Source organism: Spea bombifrons, chromosome 2, assembly GCF_027358695.1.
Source record: "Spea bombifrons isolate aSpeBom1 chromosome 2, aSpeBom1.2.pri, whole genome shotgun sequence".
In the NCBI taxonomy this organism is placed as follows: Eukaryota; Metazoa; Chordata; class Amphibia; order Anura; family Pelobatidae; genus Spea; species Spea bombifrons.
Window position 1 is genome coordinate 28,417,962 of NC_071088.1, and position 24,691 is coordinate 28,442,652.

Consider the following 24,691-nt stretch of genomic DNA (forward strand, 5'->3'; position numbering starts at 1 on the left):
TTGAATCACTGTAGGTGTGCCCTCGTTAACATATCAAAAGACATGTAATACAGGAAGAGTTCAACTGGCAAAAACATTGACAACAATACTTATGTCACCACACTAATACTGTCATCAAGTTATGGATATAGTTAGCTGTTGCAGAATAACCCTTTTCGTAGTGATTCTGAATTGTGCATTGGAAAGAAAATGTATGTCAAAGGATAGGGCTTTGGTTGTTCCTATAACTGATTAAAAAGCAGAAATTTCTGCTTAGCTATGTTCAGCTAGTTTGCTTATAGGCAGTGTTGTCTTTAACTTTTTCAGTGGCTGGGGTCCCCTCTTGTAATTATTGTAGTTTTGCCCTAGTCAGATGTAGGAAACAGCTGAATGTTCAGTTTATTTTTACCTAGGGAAACCCGTATATATTTTGTTCAGGATGAGTTAAGCTTGTGCTTCACATAACATGTGCAATTAAAAACATTTTGAACAGTCTTAACCTGCTCCTTCTTAGTAAATTTACAGGTTGTACACACAGCCCATGTAGGTGACAGTACACAACAGTCCAGGTCACACCTATATAAGGTTAAATTCCATAATTTAGCTAAAATTGTACCTTTTTGTACTCCTAGTGTACCCACCTTTTAAGAAGTACAGTACAACTTCTGTCACGCTCATCATTATTGTGGTGATGGGTGTTGTGGCCTAGAATTTTTTTTTATTTAAAAAATAAAAATAAGTTTATTTAAATAATAATTTATTTTTATTTTATATATATTATTTTTTTTCTTTATTTTGTATCTCATTTTATATGGTGACACTTAACTTTGTTTTTTTTTTTTAAACATTGGTTACCATGTTAGTGAGCAGCCATATTAGACTGCTGCTCCATGAACCCAACTGCTGCCAAAAGTTTACCAAAATCACAAATTATGGCCACGCTTTACTTATTATGTCTACATACCAATACCGGTATTTTCTATTTTCTGTCACCAACCCAGCCAGAATATACATTGTAATCACTGATAATAGCAACTCAGGAATGTATCGAGAACATTAATACTATTAATACACATTAAACATACGGCCCTCACTTGCACATGTTGTTTGAGCAGAGCCCTTCTCACCTGTTTCTGTAAGTCAAGTTATTATGTTATATACTCCTTGTTATGTCCTGTCTACCCATTGTACATCGCCCTCCACTAAAGAGGTTTTACGATTGATCGGCCATACACCGGTCCAGAAGTCTTGTTGGCATTAGATTGATGTTGTTCAGTTGAAGTTGCTTGTTTCCACTATGATTTTAGAAAGCAGATTTCCCCACCCCCTCTGGCTTGTTACATAACATGTTGTCGTTTGCCTAATTAGTGTACAGCAGGTAACCAAAGAAACAATGTGTCTTAATTTTTTCTCATGACCTTTCTTTGAGACCTTTCAAACTGCTTCTTTTTTTTTATTTACTTAGTATAAATCACAAAGATTTTGTCATCTTTGTGTGCCCCAGATCCTGATGACCTTATTTAACACCATGTGTTTTAACTTTATGTGGAGATAAATCCAGTTCCCTTACAAAATTTAGGAAAATATTCATCAGGGCCATCTCCAAAAGTTTCTTGTCTATTGAAACTTATTGGTTAAGTCTTATTCTTCCTTCTCTAAATATATTAGATAAATAGATATTTCTCTAAATGGCCTGTAGGCACCAACGGCCACGAGTCCTGTCCCATGTATGTATATTTTTATTTGGACTGTAGACACCAAAAGACCAAAAGCCCTGTCCCATGTATGTATATTTTTATTTGGACCATAGACACCAACGACCACAAGCTCTGTCCCATGTCTGTATATTTTTTGGGGGCCCGTAGACACAGAAGACCACAAGCATTGTCCCATGTATGTATATTTTTATTTGGACCGTAGACACCAACGACCACAAGCCTTGTCCCATGTATGTATATTTTTATTTGGATCATAGGCACCAATGACCACGAGCCTTGTCCCATGTCTGTATATTTTTTTTGGGCCCGTAGACACAGAAGACCACAAGCCTTGTCCCATGTATGCATATTTTTATTTGGCCTGTAGATGCCAATGACCACAAGCCTTCTCACATGTATGTATGTTTTGATTTGGCCCGTAGACACCGATGACCACGAGCCTTGTCCCATGTATGCATATTTTTATTTGTACTTACAGTTTATGGTCTGCCTGGGACAATAAGGTGACTCTTTCATTTAATTCCTGCACTGGAACATGCATAATTTGTAAAACTCAAGAGAATAGATAGTATAGCTAGAAATATAGATAGAAATATAGTATGTCACTATACAGATCTCTATTCAGGCCTTACCTAAACTATTGTATACAGTTCTGTAGAACCCATAGCCAGAAGGATATTGATATTCTAGAGAGAGGGCGGTAGATAAATGAAACGGCCTCCCAACAGAAGTAGTAGAGGTTAATACAGTAAGGGAATTGAAACATGAGTTGGATAGGCATGTGGCAATCCTCAATCTAAAATAAGAACAAACACCAATTAAAGTGTCAGTCTTTATATCAGAAATAATGGGCAGACTAGAAGGTCTGAATTTTATCCGCTGTCAATTTCTGTGTTTCTGTGTTTTGCAATATTGACGGACATAGCAGGTTTCTTCTTTGGTCCTTTAATTAAACCATATACTGGATGCAGCTATTTAAAGTGGTTCCTACATAACATATTTTTTATCACCTACTATTAAGTGGCTTTTACCTGTAATATTTTATGATTAAATTCACACAAAAAATATGTAATATTATTATTTGGAAGTCACCACTCTGTATTTGTAATAAATCTACACAGCATTTTTTGTTGTTGTTTAATCTTAAAAGCTACATCTTATGTATTCGGAAGAAAACATGTACATGCACTGGAGCCACCTCTTTTGCAGTCCAACATGGAATTTAACCGACAACATTGTTGGTACATATTAAATTGTATCAAATTTCTTTAATTGTAAATCTTGTGTTAACATTTTATTTGCAGTGTGTATGTAATTTGATTGTCATTTGTTTTGTTAAGGCTTCCAGCGGTAACTACTATTTTATTTCATACATTGCGACACCCTGCGGGGATTACTTTTGTTGCGAGAGTGATGCGCAGAGGAGAGCCTCAGAGTACATGCAGCCAAACTGGGACAGCCTCTTGGGGCCATTATGCGTTCCCTTGGTGGACCGGTTCATAAGCTTACTTAAGGACATCCACGTAACATCATGGTAAGTTTTGTTGGTACAAATACTAAGGTTGAAGGCAGCAAGAGAAGGTCCCTCTTCCTTTTCTGTATCAGAATGCCCTAATGGTATTGTCAGTTTTAATGTAATTGTTAGTTTTAACCCTTTCCTATTCTTACAACAAAGAACAGAATACAAAAGCAAAGATGAATACTCTCCTATATAAAGTAGACTCTCTACAAAAACAGGTCTGTCACTATAAACTTGATTTAAAAATGAGTTTGACGTCTCCTCGAAGACCCAAGTGTACATATATAGGAAGAAAGAAAGGTATATGTACACCACTGTATGATGTTGGGAAAAAAAATCACCAAATTTATTTAAATGTGATCACATATAAAATGGGCATTGAGGACCAGCAAAACATACTTCACAATAAAGATTGAGGAACAACAATCACCTTGCATGAACTCGTCTCCTGACCGGGCAAAATCTTTTGCGATGAGATCTTGCACACGTGGTATTAATTGTAAGGAAGATTGAATTGGACGCTGTGAACATGGGTTTCTTTATCAGAAGGCCTTTATCGAAAATCGGACAATGGGGGGAAGTAAATAGGTCACATTTGTATTTATGTATATGTTTGATCGCAGAAGAAGCCCCTGAAGAAGTCCATATTCTCCGATGTAACACGTAGGGCATTAGCGATACTGGTCGTTTTCATGATTTTATAGTTCTGGTGAACAGACTGAGTGGTATTGTATCGTCAAACCTTCGTTTATTTGCTGAGGGGAAAATGTGATTGTCCTTTTAGACTCTGCAGGTGGCGGGGTACCAGTTACTTATATCACTAAATGTGTTTTGCCCTTGAGCTGTACCATATACTGTATCTTTCTTTCTTCCTACAAACGTGCAACCGGGTCTCTAAGGAGATGTCAAGCTCCATCTTTCCTATTGTAATAGAGCGATGGAATCCTGTGGTGCTATATATAAAATGGAAAGTAACAGAAAATGTAAATGTGTTTATTACGGCCAGAATTTGTGGTTAATCAACTACATGAAGAAGAATGATTTAAAGGCTAGAACAAACTTGTGTAAGATTGTTGGATCTATCCTCTAAAGGGGTTACCTCAGGAGACATAACTACACATAACTTTAGTTGCATAATACAACTCAAAGACCAACTCAAGTATTTACTAAAAGCCACATAGCTAGTGTTTGTGAAGGTTCTTGACTATTGAATGTATTCAAGATCTGCTTGACTTGTAACTTGTAACTTGAATGTTTATTCGAACATTTTGGAAGCTGTCTGCCAACTTAGCAAGGAATGTTGTTTCCTAACCTTATAAATATATGCAATAAATTAATAAATGGTTAAAGGGACACTCCAAACACCATATGCACTTTAAGACATGGTCCCTTAAAATTTTCGTGTGGTTCATTTTTGCCAATGCTTGTGGAGATTGTGCAGAATCTCCTTAATGGCATTTGGCCCTTTCCCACCCGCAGCTAAATGACCTGCAGAAGATGCATTCGGCTAAATTTGGCTCTGTACTCACAAAGGGTTAGGGAAACACACAAATACATATGTAGCATTACCTTGGCTCCCAAGGATAAGAATAAATACTACAATCTATCATCTAGTAGTTATATATCTGTTTCTTTATGATTAAAATGCTTAATGGGAACAGGATATAGATTTTGGAGACACTACTGGGAGCATAGATTCTTCTCTAAAGGAATCAAGCTTTCCATTTGATGCAAATAAGTTAATAAAGTGAATGACGTATCCCTGTATACACTCGTATGACAACAGTATGTAAAGCATTATGTATTTTATATTGTTACATGATACACCAAGCAGATCTAGTGGTTTTCTTGTATAAGTATTTTAATATTAAACATTGTTTTATAACACATGGTATTCCAATGCGGTATGTTCATCTACCATGACCAGGTATGGGAAATGCTGCGTTTCTGTCTTTACTACTGAGTAGAAACCTACTTGATTGTTTTGTCTTGTAGTTTAGTTGATGTATCTGCTCTTGTCCCAGTGCATACTACAAGGAAACATTACTCAATGATATAAGGAAGGCCAGAGAGAAATATCAAGGAGATGAACTGGCCAAAGAGCTGACTCGGATAAAATTACGCATGGACAACACAGAGCTCCTTACATCAGATATTGTAATTAACCTGCTTCTTTCATATAGAGACATTCAGGTAAGAGTGTTATAGTTCCTAAACTATTTTATTTATTTCCAAATATATACTATATGCACCAAGGAATTGGGACACCTGACCATTACACCATGACTTCTAAATACATAGACATTAATATGTAGTTGACCCACCTTTGCAGCAATAACAGCTTCCACTCTTCTGGGAATGCTTTCCACAGAAGACATAATAGTTCTAGAACCAGACATGATAAGAATACTGATGTACATATAGTATGATGTCACACAGGCCCCCAACAAAACAAAAGGATTAAAAACAGATAATTATTCAGTATTGTTGTTTTTTTTTCTTTCAGGATTATGATGCTATGGTCAGACTCGTGGAAACCCTTGAGATGCTTCCAACCTGTGATTTAGCAGATCAACACAACATAAAGTTTCATTATGCATTTGCCCTCAATCGGTAACTATTTGCTTTACTTATTTATTGTGTTTAATATAAAGACTAGGCTTTTCTTAGAGCAACACAGCACAGTCTTCTGACAATATTAAAATGTCACTGCATGGAACAGTTCGATTTTTTGGTGCCATCCTTTTCATGTACAAGTTCTTTTACTTTGTGCACCACAGGTACACCTCTAATAAATACATGAAGAATGGTTGAATGTAGCGACTCAATAAAAAAACTGTAGGACAGATTCAAGTCCCATTGTGCATCTCACATCACAAGGAAACGAGGCCACCTCTTATCACAATGAGCTGTGTATCTTTCAGGTTTAATATTTGACTTCAGTATTGTCTACTTTATGGATAGAATAGGGTAAAGTGGCCTGTCTTCTCTAATAATGACTTTGACGCTAATGCATTTGAACCATCATCAGAGAGAAAAAGTATGTATTCTATATATATAAATAAATTGATAGTCGAACCTTTAGTTCTTCCAATTATAAAGTAGTTTAGCCAAACATGTCTCCAGCGCAGAAAATAGTGGGTGGAGGTGACATAAAGGGACAAATGCATATGGGGGGGATTCTACAGAATCCACCTATGCATTTTCAAGGGGGACATCCTGAAAAGGGACCACGCAGCTATCATATGCAAAAGAGTGCATATGATTGTTGGTGTGTGCATTTAAGGGTTAGTCTTTTTTGTTATCTATTCTGTGTATATGGGTATTGTGCCCATAGTTGATTTTTAATGCTTATGGAATCACAGGATTTAATCTACATAGTAGAAGGCTACATCTTGTTTAGTAAAGGGTTTGCTGAATTGACATTCCAAACAGAACACCTGTAACTTTTTATGTGAATATAACAATTAATGATGTTATTAGAAGTCTAAAGCACTTTGAAGTTATAACAGCCTCATGATTGTAAGCTTGTGAGCAGGGCTCTCTCCACCTAATGTATCAGTTTGTCTTAGTCAGTCAAATCTCACTTGATATTTACAGAACACCTCCATAATTTTATCAAAATTACATTTTTGTGAATATCAAATACGCTGGGTTTAAGCAAAGTAGCCATTCTCATAACTCATGACAGGAACTTATCTCCCTGGGCATGTTTGGTATCTATCCACCAAAAACACCTGGGCATTCTAAATATACATTCCAACAATACATATTCTCCATATTTGATATTATGTTGCTGTCCTCTGGATAACACACCTCAGAGCAGAAGTCCCAGTGCATTTTATGATACCCTAGGTCTAGGGCTCTGGACAGGCCAACTCAAACCTAGGCATGATAGGTTCTATAAAAAGTTAAGTGCCAGCTGTAATATTTTATAAGCTCCTGGAATGGAGGGGAAAATATGTTGTTTGTTTTTGTACAAAAGTATGATAGTATGTTTAAAGGTAAATGATGGTTACCTAATGTTGCCCTCAAAGTTTCTTCAGCATGGACAGTAGTATTGGTTAATAAGACAAAGTGCAGAAGAAAAATGAGATTGTCTTTTATGTATGAATTTGCATCAAATTCACACCTTCAAGCGACCAATTAGGCTTATGTAAATACTCAAACAGATGCATGACAAGGATCAAGTATACATTGGTTAAAATGAGATATAGTGAGATTCACTGTTCATCCACCTACATATAGGAGATTGCATAAACCTGCTGGCTTGAAATAATATTGTCTTCCAAGATGCTTGCACTGCTAAAATAATGAAAAGGAACTGCCTTTAACTAGCAGTGATAAGTAAACACACTCCATTCTCCATACATTATGCCTGGATACCAAGGGATCAAGAAAGCATAAGCTGCTCTGAAAACCGGTCAGTAAACTTTTGAAATCTGTCATAATTACTAGCAGGCTTAGAAGTGGCTTTTAAGCTTAGGATCACATATTTGCTTTTCATTGGCAAATGCGTTTCCCTCTAACCATTGTAGAATGACCTTTTCGTGAGAAGGCCGTAGCATGATTTAATTAATGCAAGCTGTTAAGTTGTTAATTTATAAATACAGAAATGGAGCTGTAATTGTAAAGACGTCACATGTTATGACGATGAGTCTTACAGATCTTAATGTGTACACCCTTAAAAGGCTAATAGAGAGGGGAGACATGATAGAAACATTTAAATGTTAAAATTTAAAACATTTAAATATTATATCAGGTCCATGGGTGATTAGTGTTCAACAAGTTGAATTAGAATGTAAGGTTGGAGAAAAAAAAATGTTAGTGTTGGGTAGCTATTGAGGTTGCTGGTCTGGTGAGGCTGCTGCTATAAGGTTGTTTCCTATTTTAGGAAGCGATTGTTGCTTTGGAGTGGGGGAGATGCTCCTGGATACACACGTCCCTTTGGGGACTAGAAACACTTGTGCCATCCCTGAGTAGGTCAGTTGGAAAGTGGGGGAATATAGAGATAGTAAATTAGATAATCCAGCTATCTCACTCAAGTGATGTAGCATTGTTGGTATGGTATCAGGTGCTTTGTATAGTTCTTCAATATATGTATGGTCCCATATATGTACACTATATGTTGTTGGACATCCCATTCCAAAATCATGCACATTAAAATGGAGTTGGCCCATCTTTGTGGATGTAACAGCCTCCACTCTTCTGGGAAAGCTTTCCACCAGAATTTGGGGTTTGTGGGATTTTTTTGCCCATTCATCCAGTATAGCATTTGTGAGGTCTGGCACTGATGTTGGACCAGAAGGCCTGGCTCACGGTCAGCGTTCCAATTCATCCCAAAGATGCTCAGTGGCAATAAGGTCAGGGCTGCGTGCAGGCCACTCATGTTCCTCCACACCCAACCCATCAAACCATGCCTTTATGGACTTTGAATTTTACAAAGTTCACAGCCATGCTGGAACAGGAAAGGGACACAAAGGGAACTGGTGCCACTAAGTTGGAAGTGTGCAATTATCTAAAATGTCTGTATTTTGTAGCATTAACATTACCCTTCACTGGAACTAAGAAATCCTGAAAAACTTTCACTAATAGCCCTTACAGTGGACTGGGGCAGATGTAGCAGGGCAGAAATTTCACAAACTGACTTGTGGCAAAGGTTGCATGTAAATAAGTGTTTAATTCAATAAATATCAACAACCTGCAATAATATATTATTCAGAAGAGTTTTGTTCAGTGGTGGCTGACCACTAAATATACTTTATGTTTTTATCTCTGGGTTTTAGAGCTTCTGAGGTCTGGGACAGCACATTTATCTCTGAGCTGACAGGTGGCTCTTCTTCTGCAAACTTACTGCCTTCTTTGTAGTCACTTCCTCCTACCCTAGGTCACCTTCCTCCACCAATGAACCTGTTTGCCCACAGTTTGCTATATAAAACCTGTAACTTTTCTGTGCAATTTCTAGGAGAAATAATGCGGGTGACCGTGAAAAGGCTCTGCATGTGATGCTACAGGTATTGCAGACGTGTGATCATCCAGCACCAGACATGTTTTGCCTCTGTGGAAGGATATACAAAGACATGTTCTTGGACTCTGATTGCAAAGATATCCAAAGCAGGGGTAATGCTATTGAATGGTAAGAAACATGATTTGGTAACACATTCTTCAACAGCAGCAACTTATTTTCTTCAGTGTTGCCCATTGCTGACCCGGGGCAGCACCCCCAGTAGCCTCCTCCACTACCACCATCCTTACTTTGACAACTAGGAAGCAGATCTCTCTTGTATGCAACAGTACCATCCCATTCTTATCTTTTGTTAAATTATTTCACCCTTTCGACTGATTAGAGATTGTTTCTACCAGCCTATGTAAGTTTAATATTTATTACCATAGGTTTGTCGCAGATCACAACCTGCTGAGGCTTACTTTTAAACCAAACATCTCCAAAGCAAGAAAAAAGTACATGCTTAGGTAGCATCACTAAATTAATATAATGACAGGCTTTGTGATTAAGTTCCTAATTTATTGTTTTATTCATGTACAGTGTAAATATATAAAATATGTCCTTTTTATGCTTTTCTATTGTGGTAAGAGTAAATAGCCACTGTTTCTGCCAGGTATTGGAAAGGCTTTGAACTACAGCCATCTTTGTATTCTGGAATCAACCTTGCAGTCCTGCTTATTGTGGCCGGCCAGCAGTTTGAAACTTCCATAGAACTCCGAAAAATAGGTAAGTGTGGGAGACTGGATAGACATTGAGGTGGATGATGTAGGTGGGAGAGAAAATTATCAATTGACAAACAACACTGAAGTATTTGGTTAAGCATAATAATGATTTCAACAGCCGTGCATACCTGTTCATAGCTACCCATCGTTCTGATATTTTGAAGTTTCTCTACCAAGCTGTAGATTGCACTATACACTATAGACGGCCATTTCTGTTCTTGACCCATACCTCCAAACATAAACCTTTTACAAATGCATATGATCGATGACTGGCGTTATCATGCTATTAACCAACTAAAACATGTCATGGCCCCTTGTCCTAATCCTGATTTACGGTAATGAAGGCACTCTATTCTAATTATGGTAAACTAGTTCAAGTGAAAAAAATATATTTTTAAAAATTGAAGGTGTACGACTGAATAGCCTACTGGGAAGGAAAGGAAGCCTGGAGAAAATGAACAATTATTGGGATGTAGGTCAGTTCTTCATTGTGAGCATGCTGGCTAATGATATTGGCAAGGCTGTCCAGGCAGCTGAACGACTCTTCAAGCTGAAACCTCCAGTCTGGTAAGCGATCAGGGAATCAACATTTATTTAATCATGTTTCTATAACACGTTTTAGTGTAACGTATATTGGAAAAAAGGAAGTTGTCAACCAGAATGTTTTTTCCTACTCATGTCTAGGGCTCCTATAAAGCATTGCAGTAACAAAAGTGTGATTTAGTAGAGATTTCACATAAAGAAGCCCCTGTCTGATGGGATTGAAATACCGTACTTTGTTTATAAAGTTTAGTAAATGATTTAAGCAAGTTATTGTATAAAGTAATGGAAGAAGTGCCTAAGGCATGTTCTTTTCATATTTAATTCTCCCCTGTCTTGAAAAATTGGTTGAATCTTACAGGAACAGAAGTTTAAAATATACAGTAAATATTACTGTTAAATCAATACTGGTCATTCATTTGTGTTTATATGTTAGGTACTTGAGATCAGTAGTTCAGAATTTACTACTAATACAGCGTTTTAGGAAGCTGAATGCTGAACACTCTCCACGACAAGAGAGGCTCAATTTCTGGATGGACATAATTGTTGAGGCTACAAAAGAGTCCACAAACGGCTTACGATTTCCGGTAAGACTCTCATAAATGTTTGTATATTCAACTCTAGGTGATGTGGCCTGGGAATATTTAGCTGCTGTTGAAATGTTAACACCCGTGATCCCCATACTGTAAGGGAGTACCAAAGCATGCACATTGCTGAGTAGGAGATGCTGTTGGGCAAACACATCTCCTGAAAGGCAAAGAACTGGGTAAAACACCAGATGCATAGAGAGGAATTTATTGATTCTGTGAATTTGGATGACAAAAATTTTGAGGGAGGGAGTTTCTGCGAGTGAGTGTGTGTTAAAGAGTATAAGTGTAAGTGTAAACATGTGTATGTTGCAAGGGTCAAAGAAGACACAGACAAGCTGTTTGAGGGCAATGTTTCCACACACCAGCTATTTGGGAACAATGATGACACAGCCAAAGTGTTTGGAAGTTGGGATGGCACTGATAAGCTGCTTGGGGGCAAAGGTGGCATTCACAAGCTTTTTGTGGGGGAAATGTGGCATTGTGGGGCATGTTTGGTGAAGTTGGGGGCCCTGTGGTTTCTAGTTACGCCTCTCGCGATAACGTGGAAGTTCATAGGCATCCTTAAAGAAGTGGGTCTTGAGGGATTTTTTGAAGAGCCAAAGGCAAGACCAATAAGCTGGGGAGGGCATTTCAGAGGATAGGGTCAGCCCTTGAGAAATCTTCCAAGCAGGCATGAAAACTAGAAATCAGAGGAGAGGACAAACTGAAATCATCGGAATAGCAGAGAGACCGGCTAGGAGTGTATTTAGAGATGAGTGAGGAGATGGAAGTAGGGGAACCGCTGTGGGGAACTTTGATAGTAAGAGTCAGGATTTTGAAATGAATCCTGAAGCGTACAGGCAGCCAATACAGAGACTGACAGAGGGAGAGACGTTAGTAAAGCAATTGGTGAAGAAGATAAGTTTCGCAGCAGCGTTCATGGTGGATTGTAGAGAGGTGAGACAAGTATGTGGGAGACCGGCTAAGACAGGGTTTCAATAGTCAAGTGGGAGATAATGAGGGTGTGAACAAGAGCCTTAGTGGCTTCTTGTGTTAAGAAGGGGCAAATGCAGGCAATGTTTTGAAGATGGAGACTTCAGTTCCTTTGTAGACCTTTATTAGTCACAGGGTCAGATTAGGTGATTTAGACCGAGTCATTCTATTATGTCCCATAGACAATGTGATAAGGTGGGCAGGGATAACAAAGCTTGCACATAAGCAAAGTGGCATACTAATTTTGCTGGCATACTAACCTTTCCGTGCACTGAGGTTTGTATCCCCTCCCCTACTGGTAGGAAACCTAAATAAACAGGCATTCATTCTTTTCATGCGTGTGTGTGTGTAATATATAAATGCTGGTAGCTGAGATGTCTTAACGTTGTCCATAATTTAGTTATATTTTGAGGAATTTTTTGTTTCAAACTTTTATTCTGCACAACAGAGGAATTGCATCAAACGCTTATAATGGAACATCTAAATGTTTGTAAAAATTGTAAATTAGATATATTGTGTAAATATTGCTTAATCATAAATATATATATATATATATTGTGACAAACCCTATAGCAGGAGGGCCATACATGTCACTTTTAGGGGTCTAAGCACAGTCCTCTAGGGCAATCAGAGTCAGGAACAGCAGCTTTGAACAAAACAGCGCTTTATTTTTAATTGCTGAAACCCCAAAAACCAAATCATAAAAAGAAAACCTAGCTCCCAATTGGAGCCCTCTCTAACTTAACTATGCTGGTCTAAACTGACCAGCCTAATCACCCACTAACTCAACCTCCCAGCCAGACCCAGCTACGCCAGGCTCTGGAAAACCTCCCCCAGACGGCACACAAAATGTCCAGGCAGGTATTGCCTCACTTGGCTCAGGGATGGGCTTCTTCAGGGCCTCTCCTTGCCCTGGGAGCACAGGGAACTTCCTCTTCCCCAACAGTCTCTCTGAGTATCAGGCTCCAGGGGTTTTTAATGCCCAGCACCTGGGCCTGACGCCGGCCTCATAGAAATCCCGTACTGGATCCTGCAGACTTCTAGCCTCCTGGAAAACCCGGCATGGAGTTTCCACAGAATGGGGGAATGGAGCATTGGCCCACCCTGCTCTCCAATTGCTCCACCCCAGGGACCCATATGTATGATCTGCATAGCAGCTGTACTCAGATGCCATGCTAATCATCTCCCTGGGGTTCACACTGTCACAATATATATATATACACACACATGTATTTTGTGTTCATGTGTATGCCTGCCCAAGAGTGTGAGCTTCTTTACTTCACTGCTATAAAATCTGCAATGGGCCCCAGAACTTTTGGAGACCTAACAAACCCCCTGGGCATCAGCACATTCAACAGGCGAAGTATTAACTTCACTATAGTGTGTTAATGCATTAGGGAACCTACATGGTCAGTACTTTACAGGAAATGCATACAATTCTGTTTATTATCTGCAGGCTTTATTATTGTAATAACATTGCTGTGTTTTTATGGGTTTAACCCAGCAGTCACAGAGGACCTAAACTCTCACTTAAACAGCTTCAGCTTCATGACATTCTTTTTGAGTTAAAAAAAATATTCTAAATACCTCTGCTGAAGAAAATAGGGAATAGACATCCCTTCAGTGGAAATGTTATAACTATATTAATAGAGAAAATATTACTATTTACCTCTACTGCTGTTTTCCATGTGGTTTTGGGTTTTGTTGTCTCATGTAATGCTTGCGCACGTATCTTCAAAATTAGATTCTGATATTATGACTTTGGGTCAAATGGCCTCATGCAGAACATCTTGTTTAGAGTGGAAGCGTCAGTACCTGCGCAACAAGCTCATTCTTTCTTTTAAGGTGAGGCCACTCAATGAGTCAGGGTCTCAGTTGTTTGTTTTTTTGTGTGTTTTTCTAGGTTCTTGTATTAGAACCCACAAAGGTTTATCAGCCCTCATATGTGTCGATAAATAAGGAGGCTGATGAAAGGACAGTCTCACTTTGGCACGTGTCTCCTGTGGAAATGGTAAGAAAAAATGAATAAATAATAGTTAAGCTACTTTACAGAGCTGTATAATGGAATATGATAGTGTAAAGAGACAACAATCCTTTTGCCAAATTATCTTATACAATTTAAACCTCTCTTTAAATGGACCAAATCAGGATTTGGACTGTGGACATTTAGTATAGAGGTTTAGCAAACACACTTTTAGCACCACAAAAGTAAATTTGTGACATCATGACATGGCACCATATGCAATATTGCATATCCAATTGCAGTAAATAATTTGATATTATGTTTGAGTCATATGTAATCTGTATGTATGTATGTATATATATATATATATATATATATATATATATATATATATACAGTACACACACTAGTATATATATTACATTCTCTGTAAGCGCTGTTTAGGCTACAGGGTCATGGGGCACCTGAGTCACAGAGAATGTGTAATTAAAGCAGTAAAATATGGAATACTTTATTTTGTTTGTTAAATTGCCACAATTAGGCTATATATATACCACATTATTTATAAATAGCAATGGTCATGACTTTTCATTGATCCAGTTTTGTGACCTTTATTTCAGAAAGGCATCCATGAATGGAACTTCACAGCCTCCTCGATAAGAGGCATAAGGTCTGAGATATACTGGTGAACCATTTGCGCGTCTTGCAATCTTCTCTTGCTTAAACGAGTAGAATTCAACATTTAGCCACCAAGAATCATTCAGTAGAAAACAATGCTTTCATAGTTTAGATTATAAGCCTTTTTGTAAACTCATAATTACAGGAAATTATACAAATGATTGAAACAATTTCTGAGACGTCAAAGTCTGTACAATAAAAATATTATGAGGCATGTAATATATTTAGTTGTGTGCTTAATCATGAATATATATTCTGGACCGGTCACATTACAAATGACCCAGTTTATAATTCTTACACCTGTAAAAAATCATTTATCATGTTTTTTTCCTCAATTATGCACTGAATGGCAGAATAAATACTGCTACTTATTTTAATTGCTGGTCTGACCGTAGATTTACGTGGGTATAATTTCGCAGTTGTTGCCAGGAGTCAAGGTACTTTTGTAATTAAGAAATCATAAAAGTGGAGCAAAAGTGATATATTTATTGGCTAAGAGGATAGTGACACAAGCTTTCAGGACACAGAGGTCCCTTCTTCAGGCACAGTCAAATTTAACACGAGAGTCGCTCAGTTCTAATGAAACCTTGTATGTGCAAATGCATAAATTAGCCAAAATTCATGCTTGCCTTTTGTTTGTGCAGTATATCCAAGTTTGATGAACGCTGTTGCTTCTTATACGTCCATGATAATTCAGACGATTTTCAGATCTATTTTTCTACAGAGGATCAGTGCAATAGGTAGGTATTACCTTTTTAATTGGTGACTTAACTAAATTAATAATATAAATTGTGTTATTAAGGAAACTGCTGGATTATATTACACATATTGGAATGTTTTTATTTTTTAATTAAGTGATATTAATACCTAATTTTTTAGTAAAGAGCACAAATCTTTTTCATTTTTTTCCATATGTAAGGGAGGTGTAGAATACACATGTCACTTTTTAAGATTTATACATTAAGAGTTATAATCATGATTATTAGAAGCAGCTGCATATTTCATAACACAATTGTGTTACTAAAATGTGTTAAAGGTACTTTAAACATGAAGAAAATTGAATCATTGCCCCGCTTAAGGGAACCCACACTGGGTGCTGGGTAGCTGTTGCTCTCTGGATTTTGTTGACCGGTTATGGGTGATGGGAGTTGTAATCCAACAACAGCTAGAGGGATACAATTGGCCAAATCTTTGCTCCAGAGTCACGTACAGGCAGTTCTTTCGCAGTGTTGTATTTATTTTTGTACAGCACGGCTAGAATGCATGGGAAAGATTGTGACAATAGAACTAGGTGAACTTGTTTTTCACACCAGTGTCAGAAGCGTAGAAGCATAGTCAGCGTTCCTGTGACAAAAGTTACACAAACAATGCAGAGTTATTCCCATGGAAATCAAATAGGGCAATAGAACTCAAATCATCCCATGGGTTGTTTATCTATGCCCCGTTTATCTTCTGGTACCTTTTCTGCTATAAACTCACACATCACCGTTATACTTCTAGTCTAGAAGGGAATTTCCTATACATTGGGAAAGGGAAACATCTAGGCTGTAAGCTTGTGAGCAGGGTCATGTTTACCATTTCTAAAGGTTTGTCTCTGTCAGGTTAAATATCCGGCTTCATAGGAAATCCTGTCCAGCTGTTAGTTGGGATTGGTCCTATGTCATTTGCAGGTTGTCGAAGGCCAAATCCCACTAAATTCCACAGTAGAACTTCTGAATTTTCTAGGCAGTCTTTTGGTGGCCACTCATTACCATGGACCTTCAGTAGGACAACCCTGGAGTAGAATAACAACAATGCTTTAAGTGTCCTGTTTTTTGGTACCTATACAAATCTACATGTTTTTTTTTAACTCAAAGTCATTTCACTGTAAAGAAAATGATTGTTACTTAATGTGGATTTGAGACAACTGTACCGTAAGAACCTGTCTGTACTAGATTATCTACCCTTGTGAAAACTTTACACTTGGGGCATTCTACCATACAGCCCTACATAAAACAAAAAAACTGTGAAACATAACAAATCTACAGCAAGAAAGAATCATTTTAAGATATACCACATTAGTTGGAGTTAAACTACTATCCTTCTGGATAATGAGCATTTAGAGTGGGTCACCAGAGGTAAAGCTCCAAGTTGATCAGTCTCAAGTAAAATCCCAGCATCAGTCAAATGATTACCTTTGTGACTTTGAGCACGTTATCTTTCATATACTATTGATCTCTTAACTGTTATCCTGTGGTTTACAATTTGTGTTTACAATGGACAGGTTTTGCACTCTTGTCAAGGAGATTATCACAGATGTTGTAGGCAGCACGGTGGAGCTGGAGGGAGAGGCAGATGGAGATACATTAGAGGTAACGTAGAAGTCGCTTCTTTTATGTGCACTGATAACCTGATATCTTTTTCCTTTCTGTGTGATATACATATATCTTTTATATGTTTTTTTTTCCTGTTCATCCTATTCAAAAATCTATTCTGCGTGTATCCAGCTACTACCCACATGGACTATATAGAACACTAATCACAGCAAAAACACATTTTATCACCAATGTTCAATTGAGTTGCATTAAGTTCTATGTTTGCATGTATTCAATGCACAGCTTTTATCTCGTAAAAATATAATGGTACCTGTGTATGGCCACCCACACTATGTTTTTTGTTGTTGACTTTTACAAGAATTAAAAAAGCGCCCGTGGCAGTTTATGTTTTTTCCATGGAAGGATATTTCAAAGACAGAACAGCCTCCTATAATGCAGTTTTAATGAGGAATATTTATATAGAAGTCGCATGCTTTTCACCCAGTATAGCACAATATATTATTTTTATGAGTGTCCCACTTAGAGTTGTGATATAGTAATCAAAGATATGTTCCATTTACCAGTTTAAAGAGATGTGGCACTTAACCAAACATTACATTTTGCCGTTACAAACCCTAAATACACCTACAGTTTATAATGGTGTTTACAGACTAAAAAAAAGCAATTTATATGTATTAGAAATCTGCTTTATTTATATACCTCAGGAGGCAGCCATCTTAACTTCCTGTTGCTAGAGTTTATATTTTTATTACTCCCTATGAAATTATCATTTCTATTGAAATTTTTAGCTCTTTGGTGGCTGCTACCTTGGTAACGGTGGGATTATCAGAAAGATTGGTAAAATTAGGAAAGGAAATTAACTAATAAGGTAGTTCTGCCACATTTTGCTCAGAACTCAACTTCCATTAGGTAAAGAAGTCTTTTACCATTAAACCAGTGATCCACATAACAGCCACCCTGATTGAAAACAGAATGTACAAGCTGTAGTTATTTTTTTAAGGATGCTAAAACATCTTTAATTAGTATAGGCCAAACTGAAGATTTAATTTTTATTATTAATTCGAATACATTTTTTCCCTATTAATATTTGTGCTGAGAATAGAAAATCATACCTCTGCTTCATAGGCCAAATAAACTCCTTTAATTTTTGATTTGTATATAGGAACATATAGTGGATTAACAGAGGAAAAATTAAATTTCAATTATAGTATAGTTTGTATGGACACTGCACGTGACATGTCTTGTGCGATACTTTTTTCCAGTATGAATACGACTACGATGAAAATGGTGATAGAGTCATTCTGGGAAAAGGCACATATGGCGTGGTATATGCTGGCCGGGATCTCAGCAATCAGGTCCGCATAGCAATCAAGGAGATACCAGAGAGAGACAGTAGGTGAGTGAGAGTCTGCAATAAATAGTTGTCCTGTCAAATAATATTTTTATTATTATTACTATTTATATAGCATTACCATATTATGCAGTGCTGTACAATGAGTAACAAGGACTTAAAATAATCATTTGGATTTATAGAAACAAAAGATGAAAATTGATTATAATTTTAAGATTTCTTTTTTATATCTTCTTAAAAATATAAACTTTTTTTCCCTTAAAACGCCTTCTATTGGATGATTGGACTCTTCTTTGAATACATAAATGTCAGAATCCACTGCTATAATGTAGTCCGAGAGCAACGTCACATTTCAAACAACTATCGAGCTGGTTGTTGCTCAAATTCAAGTGATTCACACTGGATTTGCAAAAATCCAAATAAATTCACATTGTGGCCATATGTTAGTTGACATGGTAAAGATGTTAGTCTATTGAAAAGGGACATTTTAGGGCGCAAAGCTGGTTCTGTCTGATTAGCTGCACTAAACATGATTCTACTTCTAGAATACTAAATCATGGATAATAAATATGAAAAAGTTTTATAGTTTAAAACCTAGATACATTTTTCTTGAATAAGGAAAAAACATTCCTGCATAACAAGAGGTTTACTTTCTTTGGCTCAATGTTTTTTTTTTTTTTTTTTATTTCTCATTCTTTATTAAGGTTTTTTTTTTTTCATGAATATAAAAAGGAGACAAGACATTAGAATACATATGATACTTAACAACATAAAAACATCTACATAAACATTCATACATGAATATTGCTGTATTTCCTTAAAGCTCATAGAATTAAAGAATAAAAATTTTGAATATTCAAACACTCAGTGTTTCTTAGGAGGAGAGAGAGGTCATGGATTATCAAGGCCACTATAGATCTAAGACAAAGGCCATTGGAGCAGTGCTGTGGTTATATTATATTGATGCACAGGGAGTTTTTAATCTATTATTTGAAACCAATTCTGCCAAATGCACTCATACCTCTCTCTTGAGATAGCTTCTTTTAGAAAAAAATATTTTTCTACATTACTTTGCAAATTTATTTGCATTTTAATTTCTTGCCAATTTGGTAAATCCTGTTTCTTCCAATATCTAGCAATACAGATTTTAAACGCCAGGAGTATATTAACCCATAAAATCTGCTCATTAGTATTAATATCTATAAACTCTAAATGAAACAAAAACCTTTGAGGGGAAAGTTCCAAATATGATCCAAACAATTTCAGATAAAGCTCAGATATTTTTATCTTAAGTTGAGTTAACTTTTGACAATCCCACCAAATATGTTTGTGCGAACCTTGTTCAACCTGGCATCGCCAACACCTATCTCCATTCCTTGGATGAAATTTAGCTATACGAGTAGGGACCATATACCGTCTATATATAATCTTAAAAAAGAGTTCTTGAAGATTTATACAGTGAGTTGCTTTTTTAGTAAATTGCCATGATTTATACCAAGAATCCAAGGGAATAGTAATTTCCAATTCTTTCTCCCAATGTTTCTGTGCCTTAGACTTATCAAGAGTCTTATTATCTTTAAAAGATTTCAAAATCTTAGACAGAGTTCCCTTAGAGGTACACGAAGTAATAAATTTCAACCAAGGATTACATTCAGATGGTGGGTTTGATATTAGAAAATGTTTTAATCTAATATATTTAAAGATTTCTCTTGACGGTAATATATATCTATCAATCAGAAGAGAAAAAGAAGCCAGATTTTCCTCTAAGTAAAAGTCTCCTATCTGCTTTATTCCTGAAATTTTCCAATTGTCCAATACAAGATCAGGTATGTAAAATAATAAAACATCCAGGGGACAATTTTTTGTAAATGGAGCCCCTTTTACGAACCTCTTTTTGATCTTATAGAAGGAGGATAATATATCTGCAATTATTAAGCTCGGAAAGTTTTTCTTCTGAAATTGGGGTTGGGGTAACCAGAACAGCAAGAAGGGATCAAGATTTTTAAAGTTATATTTTTTAAGATTATATTTCTCTATATTATACCAACCCAGAGAGCTTTTCTCTTTTGTAGAGCCCCAGGCCATCATAAAAGCTACTTGGGAGGCTTCGTATAGTTCCTTTATATCAGGGTAGCCTAAACCCCCAGATTCAATAGGTCTTTTAAGAAGCTCCGAGGGTAATCTTATTATTTTAGCTGCCCAAACAAATTGAGACAGTAAATTTTCCCATTTTAAGATAACATCTTTCGAGACAAAAAAAGGTATTAATCGAAAAAGATATAAAATTTTGGGAATTATGTAAGCTTTAAGAATATTAATACGACCCATCCAAGAGATTTCAAGTTTCATCCAGTTTGCTAGAGAAGATTTTATTTCTAGAAAGAGTTTCTTATGATTTATATCAGCAATATCTTCCAATATAGGTCCGATTATGATCCCCAAATAATCAATTTGATGTGTCTGGTCATTATTTTTAATATACCCATGAACTGTAGATATCTGAGACTCAGAAAGATAAAATGGAATCATCTGAGTCTTTGATAAATTAAGTTTATAATTAGAATAGTGTCCAAACTTTTCTATTCCTTTTAAAAGAGCAGGGATAGATAATAAAGGAGCAGATAATGTTAATAAAACATCATCTGCATATAATGTAATGCTATATTCATGTTTATCAATATTTATACCAAAAATATTAGAAGAATTTCTAACATAAGCTGCTAAAGGCTCAATTGTTAGAGCATATAACAAGGGGGCTAATGGACAACCCTGCCTTGTGCCGTTATAAATATGAAACATGTCTGAGTCTAGGAAAGGACCTCTGATCTTTGCAACCGGAGATGTATATAAAGCCATAGTTAAATCAAAAAAGAGACCTGTTAAACCAAATGCTTGAAGTGTTTCAGCTAGGAACTTCCAATTAATCCTGTCAAATGCCTTTTGGGCATCTAAGGCTACTATAACTGAAGAGATTTTGTATCTATGTATGTGTTCCATGATATTGAAAATTTTACGCGTATTTTCTTCTCCCGCCCTACCAGGAATGAATCCTGCCTGATCTGGATGTATCAAATCTTGTATTAGATTATTGTATTAGAAAGTAGTCTCTTTCCTCAGGGTGTTGTACCCTCCAGACATCATAGAGGCCGTGTTTAGACAAAGACTCAGAAAATACTTTGGCCCTAGTTTTCAAGCACACATCTGATTTACGATTCTTCGAGGTCTTAGTATCTTTTTCAATATCAATTACGCAATTCAGGTCGCCTGCTATAATCAATAAGCCTTTAGAAATTTTTTCTATTGATTCCATAGCTGAATTAAGAAATCTTGTTGATCCCTCTGATGGAGCATATAGACTAACCAGAGTATAAGTAACGTCATTTATATTGCAGATTAATATAATCCTTCTTCCTTCCTTATCAGCTTCATGATGTATATACTCAAATTTATTTTTAGTTGATATCAATATGGCTACTCCCCGCTTCTTTTTATCTAAAAGAGAAGATGCATAAACATATCGGTATCTATAGTATTTCCAAGCAGATTTTTCTATAATTTGATTCCAGTGTGTCTCTTGAATAAATGCAATATCTATCCCCTCTTTAATTAATGTATCATACAGATATGATCTCTTATATGGAGAATTTAAGCCCTGTGCGTTGATTGTCATCAATTTAAGGGACATGGAAAATTTGTTTTCCCGTCCTCCACCAGCACTGCTCCCTATCCCTCAATCTCCAACTAGAAAACACTTGACAACAACACTCATAAACAAAAAAAACAATCAAACCCAACACACTGTGCAGGAAAAACATTATTCCCGCCCTTAGTGTGAAGAAATTCCTTGAACCAGCAAGGAATGAGGACGTGTTTTAAGGCGAGCGAAGGTAAGGAGCACAATCAATTCTTATTTCATAGAAATAGTATAAACTATATCTATCTATGCAAATATCATATTTAATGAAATTACACAAAACAAGCCAAAAAAAAAAAAAAAAAAAAAAAAAAAAGAAAAAAAAAAAAATTTAAACCTGAAAAATATACATATGTACATATATACCTATATTAATATATAATCATAGATTTTATCAATATATGTACCCGAAGGGAAATTTATATTAATAACTATAATAGAAGTCTCCTTCTTCTCAAGTGATTTGTGCTAATAAATCTGTTACTATCCACCCATATATATAATATATCATAAATTCATATTAGTGTCTTTTAAATTTTCCTATCCTAGTGTCTCAGTTCTAACTTTATGAAAATATCTTATCCAAAAGTTATCAATAGTTATATATCTCTGTGAAATTCTATAAATCCCATAATTATATCTAATATTTAAAAAAAAATAAAAAAAAAAAATGTTTATATATATATATATAAGTATATGTTAATATATGGTCATAGGTTTTTGTATTATATGTATCAAAAAGGAAATTTATATTAATGACCATAATAGAAGTCTCCTTCTCTCAAGTGATTATTTCTACTAACTCTATTACTATTCACCCATATATATAATATATCGTGAGTGTATATCAGTGTCTTTTAAATTTTTCTATCCCAATATCTTAATTCTAACTTGTGAAAATATCTTATCCAAAGATTAATAACACTTTTATATCTCTGTGAATCTCTATGAATCCCATAAAAAAAAAAAAAAAAAAAAAAAAAAAAAAATGATTTAAGAATTTGTGATAATCTATATTCTAAATAATCTATTATATCTTTTATGTTATTATCACCCATTTATCAATTGTATCATATCCAACCAATACATTACCAACTTAGTGACTGGACTAAAATTATAACACTTAACACATCATTTCCAAACGGTACATAAAAAAAAAAAAAAAAAAAAAAAAAAAAAAAATTTCTTCTATAGATTAGGTCTTATATAGTAAGATTCCATTTCAATAAATTGTCCTTTGCTTGTATAGGATCATTGCAAATATAGATTTTCCCTTGATAGTTAATTCGCAATTTTGTGGGGAAACCCCAAGAGTAAATAATATTATTTTGTCGTAAGCAGGTAGTAATATCAGAATATTTTTTCCTGTGCATTCTGGTTGCACGTGAAAGATCAAGATATGTAGTTAGGGATGCGAATTTTGCAATTTTGGTAGGGTTCCTTCTCATTTCTTTAACTAGATCTTCTTTAATTCTGGAGTTAGCAAAACAAATGATAACGTCTCTAGGTGTATTTGTTTGTGTCCAACTAGGAGGTAGCGGAAGTCTATGGACTCTTTCAATTAGTATCGAACCGTATTTTGGACAATCTATATATGTTGAAAGTAATTCCATTAAATACGATTCTAAGTCAATCACATCTTCAGATATTCCACGGATTTTAAGATTTTGTCTGCGTGACCTATCTTCTAGGTCTGCAAGTTTAAGATCTTGTCTTGTTGAATCTGCTTTTAATACTTCATTTTGAGATTGAAGCTGCTTAATTTTCAAATGTAGCGTAGAAATTTCTTTTGATTGAGCCGCTAAGGTGACCTTCATGTTGGTCATTTCCTCCTTATATTCTTTGAGATTATGATCCAGATCAGCTTTTATTTTAATATATAGAGAATCTAGAGCCATCATCAAATTGGTCTTTGTAATATAATCTGGCGGGTTAGTTATGCTAATCTCACTTAGTCGATCTGGAGATGATTTAGATGATAAAACAGAGGTATCCATTTGACTTTTAGGAGAGTAGTAGGCACTAATTGGAGGAGGTTTCTTTGTTTTCACCGACATTTTAGATTTTTCCTCTTTATCAGCCCTACCAGATTTGTCACCTTTTGGAGGCATTATCATTGCCCACTTTTATCTGTACGAGAAGAGACCTTGAAGGTCTTTATGCCTTTAAACCAGAATCTTTTAAGGACAAATTAGTGTATATTATATATAGATCCATACACATCAAATTCCAAGAGATGAAAAATATAATCTTCAATAGCACAAAAAAAAAAAAAAAAAAAAATATATATTTATGTATATATATAACGTTCATCTGTTTCCTATATTTCTTGTTGATTTAATTCAGATTTTGGTAATTTCATTAAAAAATGTCAGGAATGAAATAGCCAATGGCCAGGGAACTCACGATTACCGCTTTCAGCTTTTATTGGCACTCTGCCACGCTTGGAAACCGCATCCAGCCTCAAGAAAACATATGAAGCAATATTCTCGAAAATCAAAAGCTCGCCGTCCAGCATCAAACAATCTCCTCCGCTCCACATCCAGAGCTCAGCACCTCATCTCCACCTCACCCCCCATCGAGGGGGAGAACAGCGGTCAGCAGTCAATGGCCGGTGACTGGCGGTTGACGGCCGGTGACCGGCGG

At 36.0% G+C, this 24,691-nt stretch overlaps 1 protein-coding gene across 1 annotated transcript in view; it reads left to right on the forward strand.

Moving 5' to 3' along the window:
* MAP3K15 (mitogen-activated protein kinase kinase kinase 15) overlaps window positions 1-24,691 on the forward strand; it is a 65,175-nt gene that overhangs the window by 28,088 nt on the left and 12,396 nt on the right. Inside the window, exons 4-15 of the mRNA XM_053457312.1 lie at window positions 3,038-3,231; window positions 5,241-5,409; window positions 5,723-5,829; window positions 9,182-9,352; window positions 9,834-9,946; window positions 10,350-10,509; window positions 10,919-11,069; window positions 13,948-14,055; window positions 14,628-14,677; window positions 15,330-15,425; window positions 16,949-17,036; window positions 18,263-18,396. Coding sequence (XP_053313287.1) covers window positions 3,038-3,231; window positions 5,241-5,409; window positions 5,723-5,829; window positions 9,182-9,352; window positions 9,834-9,946; window positions 10,350-10,509; window positions 10,919-11,069; window positions 13,948-14,055; window positions 14,628-14,677; window positions 15,330-15,425; window positions 16,949-17,036; window positions 18,263-18,396 — 1,541 coding nt within the window. The remainder of the gene's footprint in view (window positions 1-3,037; window positions 3,232-5,240; window positions 5,410-5,722; window positions 5,830-9,181; window positions 9,353-9,833; window positions 9,947-10,349; window positions 10,510-10,918; window positions 11,070-13,947; window positions 14,056-14,627; window positions 14,678-15,329; window positions 15,426-16,948; window positions 17,037-18,262; window positions 18,397-24,691) is intronic.